Here is a 12,904-nt window from a genome sequence, read left to right as displayed (position 1 = left end):
GAGGGAGGGAGGGAGGGAGGGAGGGAGGGAAGGAAGGAAGGAAGGAAGGGAAAAAGAAATCTTGCTTAGTGTGTTTGAGTAGTGTTATAGAACATCCCACGGTGGTAACTTATGCACGATGGAATCTTTCTGCAAATCAGAGGCTGGAAGGCACCAGCAGCTTCTATGTGCACCAAGGCCCAGGTCTCTCTTTCCAGGTGGAACTGTGTTGCCACATTGCCAGGAAGCAGATGCTGACGACACATCCTCACCAGGGGAAGGGACAGAAAGGACAGGCACCATACATAGTTCTGTGTAAGGACCCCAGTTCATGCAGGAGACTCCCATTTTCATGACTCCGACAACCTAAAGCCCCCCTGGATATTACACATGGCTGACTAAGCCTCGGTATTTGAACACTGGGAGCAAATTCAGATCATAACAAAATTCAATTTTTCTATTTTCTTCCTCATAGCTTTCTGATCTCAGGGACATTTTAGGTTCTAGAAGAATAAAGCTGTTATATAAAATATACATGTGTGTCTTTTTCCCAGCTTACATCAGAGAAAACTATACAGCCTATCTACCCATTCAAAACAAAGTTTGCAGTCTGGTGTGAAGCTCTGGATGGTGGTTTTTCAAAAGACTTATCTTGAGTCTGTATGAGCCACTCATAGCTTGCAGATTTCTGTGAGTCTCGTTTCCCCCAACAAGGACTCATTCCAGTCGTAATGATTTACCGACCTGATTGATTTAACTATTCTACAGTGCATACATGTATTAAAATGTGATTCTGTCACTGTAAATATATGTCATTTTATTTCTCAATGATACCTTAATAAAGCTGAGGGGATTTTATTCTTTAAAAATAAAGGAGACAAAGGAAAGCCACACCAAGATTATTTAACCAAAAATCTGGCAAATTGAAGAAACTCTATATGGGGGAAAATGTGTCTGTAAGAAGTAGCAGAAGTACTGAAGACCTTCAGAGGCAAGAAATGATCAGAACTCTCATGGAGGCCAGTGTGGCCAGAGCAGTGAACAGAAACCTGACAGGGGCTAAGACTGAAGCCAGAGCTAGCCAGCACAGTGACTTCTGGAAATCAGTCCTCACTGCTACCAATCAGCTGAGGTGTTTTGAACTCATGCTGTGTAGAACTTTCTTAATGCCAGTGTGGAGGACAGAAGACATCTGTAAGAGCCCATGAGTCGCTGAAGAATGATGCCCTGGACTCAAATAGAAAGTAAACACAAAGAGAGTTTTAGTCTGCAGAAGTCCAGCATGCTGGAGTCTCCCATTACCAAGACAGAGAGACAAGTGAGTGTGAAGGCACACTGGGATTCCGGAGTAGATGAGCTTTGTTGTACCCTGTCTCTAGGCATTCCAGAACCATTATAGAGGCGGGAAGGCTAGAGCCTGGGGTTCTTCCCGTTAATAATTGACTTGCCTGGGCTTGCCTGGACTTGCCCAATTCTTAGGCCTAGTCTCCTTAACTGCCAATTTGAAGTCTGTCATGGAATCAGCCTAGCCTTCTCAATCTACTGGGAAAAAAACACTTTGCATACAGCGCCCATTTAGTAAGATTCAGCTGATCCCATATACAGAGACATCAATGCTCCTGGCTGTACAGTCTAAATCTTCTCCTCACAGAGTTGAAACTCACTGACTTCTAATTAGCCATCCAGTTAAAATTAGAGTCATAGCCATTAGCATTTTTAATAGCAGATACAGCCACTGCCTTTACATCGAATGGATCCCCAACCCACGGCTCATTTTGCACCTCTTCCCACCTCTGAGAAGCAGTCTGCTTTCCCTCTGTGTGAATTCATACACTGCACATAAGTAGATCCCTCCAGTATGTGACCTATATGCTCACTTAGCTTGCTTATGAGGTTTGTCTGCACTGCGACATTCATGGGTACATTGGTTTCATGGGTGAATACTATCACATTGTATGTGTGTATCACAATCTGTTTATCCATTTATCTATCAGTGGACAATAGGAGCTATTTTCATCATTTGGTGATTGAGACTCTTGTTACTATGAATTACTGTACAGTCATTTGTGTAAAGACTTTTCCGAGCTTGGAGAATACACCTAGAAGTAGAACTACTGGATTATGCAGTGATTCTATTTAGCTTTGTAAGGAGACACCACGCCATTTTCCCCGGAGGTTGGACCATTTTATGATATGGAATGCTGATCCATTTGACTGTGTGGAGTGGTGGTTCTTTGCCGACCTCTGACCCACATAAGCTCCTGCTCCTTCCCACCAGCCTTCCCAGGGGTGGAGCTGCCTACCCTAGGTACACTATGCTTTACCCAGCATGCACCCTGATCAACCTGGCTACTTCTCCCAACCTGGCTAAAGAGAGGACTTTTATATTTTTAACCACAGAGAAAGGTTCTAGAGGGAGAAAAACCGAGATTTCACATCTCAATTTGAGTCTCAGCGGTGGGGTGTATGGGGGAACCAATGTCCTAGTTTGAGACAGGCAAGCAGGAAGTCTCCCCTCTTGCCTCTTTGTTCTGTTCAGATCTTCAATTGATCTGATAAAACTCCCTAAAAATAAAAAAGTAAATCAGCAAGACTCCGCCAAGTCTAATGTCGATCTCCTCCAAAAGCAGCCTCGCAGACACCACCTACCTGAGTAATTCATATCCATTCAAATTGCAACAAAATATTAGCAAACAAATATAGTTTTTTTAGAAGATTTCTAATTTGAAAATCCACAATGTCTATTCTTGAAGTTGTTCATAAAACTGTTGACAACCGTCTGCCTTCCATACACCAGGAACCTATTAAGCCAACAGTTGTCTGATGCTAAGGACAAGAACAGGTCCATTAATGAGTTAGGGCTACCTTGATCTATAAACATTCCAAATCAAGAAACAAACAGGAGATCCTTAGAGTGTGGTGTGATGCCCCATACACCAAAGTCACCCTTGGGTCTTGCTTCAGGAGTACTACTGCTCAGGGTTTCTGTGTTAGAACTCAAGGGTCTATATTCTGGTAACTTTTCTTTATGTGATCTACTGTAGATACTTTTAAAAGCAAATGTTATAAGTTACTGAAATCATCGGGATAGTGTATAAACTCTTTTTTATATAGTTGATTTGTGAAATGTAATTGACAGTTCCTAAGGGTGTCATACAGTGAGTGTGGACTATTTTTGCCTTTATTTCTTTACATAGTTCTGGGAAGTACTGACATAGGACACACTTTCTCAAACTAGATAGATAGATAGATAGATAGATAGATAGATAGATAGATAGATAGATAGATAGATAAAATATTTTCTGATTATATTTTTCACCTTGCATTCTATTGACATTTTCATCAAGATTCAATCGAAATTTTACTCCCAAATCACTGAACAATCACACTTGCACGCCAGACTCCTAACGTCACGCTGAGAAAGGTTAAATGTAGCTACTGCTTCATCGCGTGGTTGATCAGGCCTCAGCCCCACTTTGCTGTTAAAGCAGAAGTGGGAAGGTGCTAAGGACCTTGGCCATGGGTGATTGTAAGCACTTATCATTTTTACTTCTTGGGAAGGATAGGTAACATTATTTACATATATTAACATATTCATGACATGTGAAATCCTTTTTGTATAAGTAGTTAATTGAATAAGGTATAGCTAGCAGTCCCCTAAAGTTACTGCATTATAGGGATTTGTGAACTGCTTTGTAAATGTATTTTTTCTTTTAAAAGTACATCAGTATTTTGTCTATTTATGTATATCAGCCAAACACTAAATAAAATATGCGTAAAAATCTCAAGCGTTCAAGAAAGAATAGGACTTAATAATTTTCTGTTTCCTAGTTACAAATCGGTTTTGCCAACTTCAGTCTAACAACTCTTTTAGAAAAATATCCCCAGTATATAGAATTTAAAGTTTATGCATAATGTATATTCTAGATGAGTTAAAAGATAGAGCAAACACTTTATTATTCTTTGTAATTCTTTCCCCTTACCTTCCATACAAACATATATGTCCTTACTCTACTAATACAAAGCAAACATGAAATTCATTAATATTCTGGTGAGGAATGGAGGATCCAGTAATGTCCTTTTAGAAAGAGGCTCAGACCCCTGTGATGGTTGTTGACATACCCTTGATGAACCTCCATTTTAGTGCTAATAGACACCCACATTACTAAAGAGACATTTGGAATACAGCTGGAAACTAGAACCATGGCATATGTGTTTTGTTGTTCACATGGCTAGCAAGAGGAAGCAGAGATGGAATTTTGGGGCAAAGCAAGAAGTTTTCAAGTTTGGTATAAAGAAGGGCCACTGGCTTGCTGGAGACACAGCTCTATTGCTCCACATTAGGGTTTTAGAGACTGGGAGCCATTTCTCCATGTCATCTGAAATGGGTGAAACTACCACACTGGGTAGGTCTGATGCTTAGGTTCAATGTGTGACACAGAGACACAGATACAGGCCTTTGCAAACAGCTACCCTATTGCTTTTATTTAATTTAGCAAATATAGATACTTACAGTTTTGATAATACATTTTTTTTCTCCTGATGAAAGCAACATACTTGTCCTAGTTTGTTTTCTGTCTGTGATAAAACACTGACCAACACAAACTTGAGAAGAAAGGATTTATTTGGCTTATACTTCTGGGTCCATTGTCAAAGGAACTCATAAAAGGGACCTGGAGGCAGAAACGGAAGCAGAGACCATGGAGTGATGCTGCTTATGTTCTTGCAACCATGCTTACTGAGCCTGCTTTCTTACACAGCCCAGGACCACCCGTGCAGTTTGGTTCCATCTTCATTACTCAGTAACCATGGAAATCCTCCCAGATATGCTCTGATGGTGGCAATTCCTCAACTGAGGTGCTCTCTTCCCAGGTATCTCTAGCTATGGTCAAGTCAAACTAACCAGTACAATACTCAACATTAAAGTATCTCCCTCATCTTCTATTGTCTCACCAACCTAGTCTGTTCACTTGAAAATGATAAGTGACTTCAAAATATAATCTAGGTGGTATAAATAAGAAATAAAAAATTAGCAGCTGTTCTTCTGAAGAGTGCCACACGTTTACTGAATACTAAAATGGCTCTCATACAAAAATGTTTTGCAATTATGTTTAATTTTAATTTTTGCCTCTCATTTTCTCTCTTTGATATATTCATTCTGTTAAGGAAAATTGAGTGAAATCCAAAGACACATAATAGCTTCCATTTTACTCAGTCCTCGGAGCTCAATCTCTTTAAATTGGATCCTTTTTTGCCTTTAACCAGATCTTGCAAATGTTCTTGACTTTGCATAATGAGGACTTGAAAAACTAAGAAGGAACGGCATATACATTCAACTCTGAAAAAATGATTTTTAAGTTTTTGTGAATTATGTTTGAATACAAATGTCATATAATTTTATTGGACATTGTGTTCCTTTTTAGTACTCCACTAAGCAATTTCAGACTTCCTGCCATGTTTGGTTGGTTGGTTGGTTGGTTGTTGAAAGTGGATAGAATTACTTGTCCCTAGGGATAGTTTTCAGACCGTGTACAGACTTATACAGAGAACAGGATTAACGCTTGCAAAAGTGGCAAGAACTCAAATGTACAATGCGCAGAAATGCTCAAATCAGGTCTAGCACAGCCATTTGATGCGACCAGCATTCTGGTTTGATTAGAAGGTTTGATTTGGCGATGAGAGGATAAAGCTCATCCATAATACACTGTCGAATAAAAGATGCAAACATGCTTTTTAAAATTCTAATTATAGCATACTCTAATTTCTCCTTCACTGCACAATGGGTATCTCTGGTTCTAATTTCCGTAAGTCTCCCTATATCCACATCTAAATGGATTGGCTTAGTAATTGAGAAAATAGGAGAGTGGTAGTGATACTATCTTTATACGCAATTGTAAAATGTCTTGTTTTAAAAGTAATCAATGGTATATAATATTGTAAAAATATACCATACTGTTAAATACACACTGTATACTGGAATTCCTAAAAATAAAAGTACCGCTTTTCAATAATAAAGACACTTGAAGCTGAGCCCTATGCTTCCAAGGCCCCTGCACTAGCCATGGAAGACATGTGATCATTTGTCTTTTCCCGACGAGACTCTACTCCCCAGAAAGGGTCTATTTTCAAGGGTTTTTATTTTCCATTTTGGTGTTGTAGCAATGGTTTTATTTATTATTAGCTTTTGATACTGTCACATCATTTTAGACACATCCCAAATAGAGACTCAAAACAAGGAATCATTTTCTAATATTTGTTCATAGCAATGAGCACAGTGCCTCAGGTAACTATTTCATTACAGTAATAACAAGCTTAATGAAAAAGAATTTTGTCTGAAAACATTCCCAGGTACTTAAACTTCTCGCACAAGACATTTCAGTGTATTTTGTAACAATGTAAATAATGCATAAATATGAGACAATTTTCTCATGCACATTCCCAAAATCTGGTTTCTAAAATCAATTAAAGTATGAAACGTATTGCTGTTTATTCTAAGTACATAAATACCATCTGGACACAAGCTCTCTCTTCACCATGTGTTGACTACTCAGTTTTTTCCCTATGACCACGTACCTGGGAGAACTTTAGGGAAGAATGATTGACTTTGGCTTCTGGTTTCAGAGGCATCTTCATAGCGTGGAGAGTGTGAGGGAACAGAATACTGCATCTCACACACAGAGGAAGGGAATACAGGCAAAGGCCAAGGCACCATACAACCCTCAAGGGTAAAGTCTAGTGTTCTACTTCCTCTTCTCTTGACCACCTCCCAATAAAGCCATCATGTGGTGAATCCACTTAGAGTTGGTCCAGTCAGTGAGTGAGAGCCTCAGGATCTAACCGTCTCTGGGATACCCTCACGGGCACTGCCAGGTGTACTTCACTAACTTTTTAGCACTTCTCAATCCAATCAGCTTGACAATTAGGAAGTGCTGTCTCACCATACGTAGCATAAATCATAATGCCATATGTTTCAGTATATCTTTTAAGTTCTTAGATGTTTGTTTTTTTAATGTGTTATAAATGTATGAAATATTCAAACTGGCAAAATCAGGGGTAGTTGAGTCATCAGGATTCGTATCTTCTAGTTGTCAAAGATATTATTTTGCAAGAACTTAATTTAGTTTCAAAGGCTCAGGAATAAGAGGTTTGCATGTTTTCTCCTAATAAAGATAGTGATCACAACTATATATTAAATATATATATATATATGTATATATATGTATGGTCACACAACAAAGATCACTGAAGGATAGTTCCAAAAAAGGGGGCACACAGCAAAAGGAAAGGACAATGGCATCCCAGGTTTAAGGAGAAGTCATTAAATATGCAAGAAATAATTTTAGAATAGATTTTGAATGTTTATTCAGTGAATGAATAATTAAAGGGTAAATTGGAATAAAACAGAAAAAAAAGAGAGAGAAAGAAGACTTAAGAATGGAAGATACACAGGAAAAGTTAGCCAGGATGTTCAGCTAGGGCGAAACAATGACCTACTGGAAGAGTAGGACAGGTGGGGGAGGGGCAGAGAAATCATGTGACTCACATAAAGACAGCAAACCAAGTACCAAATGAATGGGTGTGTGGATGGATAGAGAGACAATAGATAGACAGATGACTGATAGGTAGATAGATGACAGATATATAGACAGGTGATAAGTAAATGATATATAGAGAATAGATAGGTGATAGGTAGATAGATGATAGGTAAATGATAGACGACATAGATAGAAGATAAAAAATGGATAATAGAATGTAGGTAGATAGGTAGATATGATACATGATGGATGGATGGATGGATGGATGGATGGATGGATGGATGGATGGATGGATGGATGGATGGATGGTAGTATAGCTTTTTGGCTTTTTAGCAAACTTAACTAACCATTCCTGCATGTATGGTTTACCCTCATTATACTCTGACTTGGAAGACCTTTTAACTTTACAAATGAAGAACTAAGCTCAAGCAAGTGCCACAGACTTTCCTTGAGCACTCAGTGGTAGCAGCCATGGCAGCTGCTGTGGTGACTTTAGCTGCAGAGATGGCAGAGCAGCCATGCTCAGTGCTGCACACACATCACATTCCAGCCACTGAGTCAACAGCCAACACCGACTGTCTCATTTAATCTTCAGATCGAGCTCTGAAGTGAGTAGTAGTACCTTGGCTTCAACAATGAAGAGACTTGGGTTTGAAATAACGTACCCCAAAGCAGAAACACAGGAGATTCAGAATCTCAGTTAAAGCCGGCTGACTTCCAGGTCTGTCCTTTTAAAAACTGCACTGTAAGTTCCACAGTCCTCACCACAGGAGCCAAAAGAAAAAGGCTCAGACCTTCTACTTGCACAGCACCCTTCCTGCAGATTACCCCCAACATGGAAAACTAAGAAATTTCTTTCTTCACTAAGGCACATTCACTTGTTCAGTGTTTTTTTCCCCCATGCTCGTCCTATGCCACACCCAGGCGAGATCTTACCTGTCTCTAGTGACACAGACATCAATTAGACTTTATACTTTCATAGTGTGGTGTGGATCTCCTGTGGCAGACCTTCTACCCATCAATGTCATGGAGACCCACATAGTATATCATTCAATCCGATACATCAAGGAGTTGATTCTTGCAAACAAAGAAATGTTAGGAAAACAATTGCATAGCTACACTTCAATAACCGATGTGAGTGAGGTGAGTTCAAGTTGGGGAAGCAAGGACTTCATCCTCTGCATCCTCAGAGACTCAGTTGCATTTGGATAAGGCAGGCAATCTTCAAACGGTCGCTGAATAGTAAGGAGACCGAGCATGGCAGTTCAGGCACTACTGAGCATCCGTTCTGCTACCTGGGCATATATCCAGAAGATGTTCCAACCGGTAAGAAGGACACATGCTCCACTATGTTCATAGCAGCCTTATTTATAAGAGCCAGAAGCTGGAAAGAACCCAGATGTCCCTCAACAGAGGAATGGATACAGAAAATGTGGTACATTTACACAATGGANTACTACNCAGCTATTAAAANGAATGAATTTATGAAATTCCTAGGCAAATGGATGGACCTGGAGGGCATCATCCTGAGTGAGGTAACCTAATCACAAAAGAACTCACACAATATGTACTCACTGATAAGTGGATATTAGTCCAGAAACTTAGAATACCCAAGATATAAGATACAATTTGCAAAACACAGGATACTCAAGAAGAATGAAGACCAAGGTATGGACACTTTGCCCCTTCTTAGAATTGGGAACAAAACACCCATGGAAGGAATTACAGAGACAAAGTTTGCAGCTGAGATGAAAGGATGGACCATCTAGAGACTGCCATATCCAGGGATCCATCCCATAATCAGCCTCCAAACACTGACACCATTGCATACACTAGCAAGATTTTGCTGAAAGGACCCAGATATAGCTGTCTCTTGTGAGACTGTGCCGGGGCCTAGCAAACACAGAAGTGGATGCTCACAGTCAGCTATTGGATGGATCACAGGGCCCCCAATGGAGGAGCTAGAGAAAGTAACCAAGGAGCTAAAGGGATCTGCAACCCTATAGATGGAACAGCAATATGAACTAACCAGTACCCCCCAGAGCTCGTGTCTCTAGCTGCATATGTAGCAGAAGATGGCCTAGTCGGCCATCAGTGGAAAGAGGGCCCATTGGTCGTGCAAACTTTATATGCCTCAGTACAGGGGAATGCCAGGGCCAAGAAGTGGGAGTGGGTGGGTGGGGGAGTGGGTAGGGGAGTGTGTGGGGGACTTTTGGGATGGCATTGGAAATGTAAATGAAATAAATACCTAATTAAAAAAAAAAAAAGAACTCAAGTGTAGTGTGGGCCTGTACGTACCAAAGGGAAGGATCCAATGGAAGGTCAGCGCGAGAACCCAATTTGGGACCCTCTTGTCTGTGAACATAAGCAAGCCATTTACCTCAGTTTCCTCCCATCTAAAATGAAGTGTTAACCAAGATCTTTTTGAAAACCAGCAGTGCTATTTTTTGCTTGGTTTAGGTGAACACGAAGTTATAACCACACACACACACACAGTGCCAAGAGGCAGAGTGATTGCTCGTTGGAATTTAAATAAGAATTGGGAAGTAAAGGAGGAGAAACAATGAAAGTGCAGTAAACACTCATAGAGAGACAGCAGCATTAACACAGAAAACCATCCTTCAAAAGTGCCCCTTACGAGAAGTGCAATCTCTTGCCACTGACAAGAGCTTGACATAACTTAGACAAGTGGGGAGGATTATTGATTTTGGCTCACAGTTTCAGTTCATCATGGTAAGTGGATCAGAGTAGAGAGTTTACATCATGATGTCCAGGTAGCACAAAGAGCACAGGCAAGCACTGCCTACACCAGCTGCCTTTCTCCATTTTTTTTTTCCATCTTCTTTTCCAACTTGGTCCTGTCTACTGAGTGATGCTTTCCATATTCAAGAGATTATTTCTCTTGGCTAACCCCACCTCCAGACTCTCTCACGGGCACACCCATAGATGCACTTAACTAATCCCACAGGTGTTTCTCCATCCAAACCAGTTGTCAGTCAAGACGAACCACCCTGAATGTTTGCTTGTTTTAATGGACAAATTATAGATTCGCTTTACCTTCTTATCTTCTTGAATAACCATCACTATCTTTTGGGAATCTCAGATTTAAAAGTTAAAATGCTGGTGTTTTGAAGAACAAAGATATATCTGAGAAATGTCAGTATGTTTTTTTCCCACATATGTTCTCGCGAAACTGCATTTAAAATGAATGTCCTTTTGGAATTGGTTATCTATGTCCCCCGAGAGGTAAAAAGAGATATAATACACCACTTCCTTTATACATATGGATTAAACTTTTCCTTTCACTTTGCTTTCTCCAGCCAACATTTTTTTTTCAGATTTCCCATGGGCTGAAACGTGAGTACTTATGCGTATGTGCTGCCTAAGCTTACCACTATCCACGATCCGCCATGTGATTTGAATAGCACCATCTTACTCTCTGAATGTCTTTCAGTACCTTGTCACCCTGAAATGCTTCTTGTTTATTCTGTATTTCAGGCCCTGCTTGACACACAGAATCTTTTGCGCACACAAATCACAAATTTTACATTCAACCTTGGATTTTCAGGGAAATTTTATCATACAGGTAAGACTCCTCTGACCACTGTTTGAAATTGCACCTCCTTCCCGGTCCCTTGTTCCTGCTTCCTTCACAACTTTCCCGTTTTCCTTTAACTCCATTTCATTTAACTCCATTTAACTACGTTTAACCTTTAGAAAATGTTAATGATTCTAAAGCTTGTGGTATTTTCAAGTGCCCTTTCTTTTTTGCTGACCCATAATTTACATAGAGAAAAGTCTATAGTAACAAACTGTCTTTAGTGAATTTTCACAAACTATACACAATGTAACTCTCAAGTAGAGCAAGAAGCCATTACCATCCCTCTACTTTGTTCCCCTGGGTCGCCCCTGCCCTTTTCTATACTGCTTCCTTGTCTTCCAGTACCTTCTTAGCTACACCTAGCTTCGACATAAGTGTAAAATTCACTGTATCCAGCTTTAGTTGCTGTTGTTCAACCTTCTGTTAGTCATGTGGATGTGGTGCATAGATTATTCTTCTCTCTTCTGATTGGTTGGTAGTGTTTCGTGTTTGAGCATGCTGACGCGTTATCCACTCTACTGCAATGTAGATGGTTCTCTCTAGCCTTTACCATTTCTTAGGCCATCCGGTTAGATGTCCACCCCTGTTCCTTAGAGGACTTAAGTTCTTTTCTGTTGGCTCTCAGCCACCAGTGGAGTTGCTCAAATGACCCAGATATAAAAATACTTGAAGAGAAAGAGCCAACGGAGTTTACAAACTGATCTTTCCAGTGTGTATTCCTAGTCATCTGAGGACCGTGCTTCATATTTCATGTTGTTTCCCTTTTAAATTTTAGCTCTGCTGTGGGAATATAAAAATTCATATGGCGGTTTTGATATATATTTCTCCTATGAACAGGAAGTGGGTGTGTGCACGTGGTTGCAGGCTATTTGAGATCCTCTTCTGAAGAATTGTTTCACTGTTTCCTTTTTGTGGCTCATTTGTAAATTCTTGATCCATTCTGCCCGATGATTTCTCAGCTAAATGCATTGCGAGCTCTTTTCTCTCACAGTCTGGGTTAACTTTATTCTCTTCATGTTTTTTAATAACGAAAATACTTAACTTTATGTCAATTTTATCTTTTCTAATACCTTTTGAGTCTTGAGCAATACAAAATCAGCTGTGTGTTTTGCCTACCATCCTTAAAGTCATGGGTAAATAAAAAAGAAGGTATTTCACTATTCCATCAACATAGTTGATGAGGCAGATTTTAGAATTATACAGTTGTACTGAGTGTAACTTTAAATAGCTCAAAGATGCCCAAGGTTTGGAAGACTAGACAAGTCAGTCCTCTCCAAATTGATCTATAATTAATAAAGTCTCAGACACAATTATAACAAGTTCCTTGGTTGATATTGGTAACATGCCTCTAAAACTTTTATGAAAAATCAAATAGCCAAGAATAGCCAAAACAGTTATGAGACAGAGGAACCAAACTATAGTAGCTGCACCAACAAACACTATTAGTAATTACAAAGTCACTGTCAGTAAGATGTGTGGTGGCAGCAGGGGAGAGAAATGGAGTCCACAGAAACTGGAATCTCATTCCTGATGGTGATGGGTTTTCCACACTGACCTCAGAACTTTACTATGGAAAGAAGGTGGGTTGACCCAGAGCTGAAAAAAAAGACACACACACACAAAATAAGTTCCAGATCCATCACAGATGTACAGTTTTGTGATATCCAATGATTTTTTTAAAGCAGAAAAGATAGGGTGCTGGTTCTTTGAGAAAATCAACAAGATAGATAAACCCTTAGCCAGACTCACTAGAGGGCACAGGGAAAGCATCCTAATTAACAAAATCAGA

The 12,904-nt window shown here is 39.8% G+C and overlaps 1 protein-coding gene across 4 annotated transcripts in view; it reads left to right on the top strand.

Moving 5' to 3' along the window:
* LOC110290928 (bifunctional heparan sulfate N-deacetylase/N-sulfotransferase 3) overlaps positions 1-12,904 on the top strand; it is a 156,359-nt gene that overhangs the window by 42,431 nt on the left and 101,024 nt on the right. For all 4 annotated transcript variants that reach the window (XR_003836259.1, XM_021157836.2, XM_029475611.1 and 1 more), the window contains exon 3: positions 11,013-11,100. Coding sequence is in view for 3 of the 4 variants with exons in the window: in XM_021157836.2 (XP_021013495.1) it covers positions 11,013-11,100 (88 nt within the window). In the remaining variant the exon portion in view is untranslated. The remainder of the gene's footprint in view (positions 1-11,012; positions 11,101-12,904) is intronic.

This window comes from Mus caroli, chromosome 3, assembly GCF_900094665.2.
Source record: "Mus caroli chromosome 3, CAROLI_EIJ_v1.1, whole genome shotgun sequence".
NCBI lineage: Eukaryota > Metazoa > Chordata > Mammalia > Rodentia > Muridae > Mus > Mus caroli.
The sequence above is the reverse complement of the archived record's forward strand: the minus strand, read 5'-3'. Positions and strand labels throughout refer to the sequence as shown.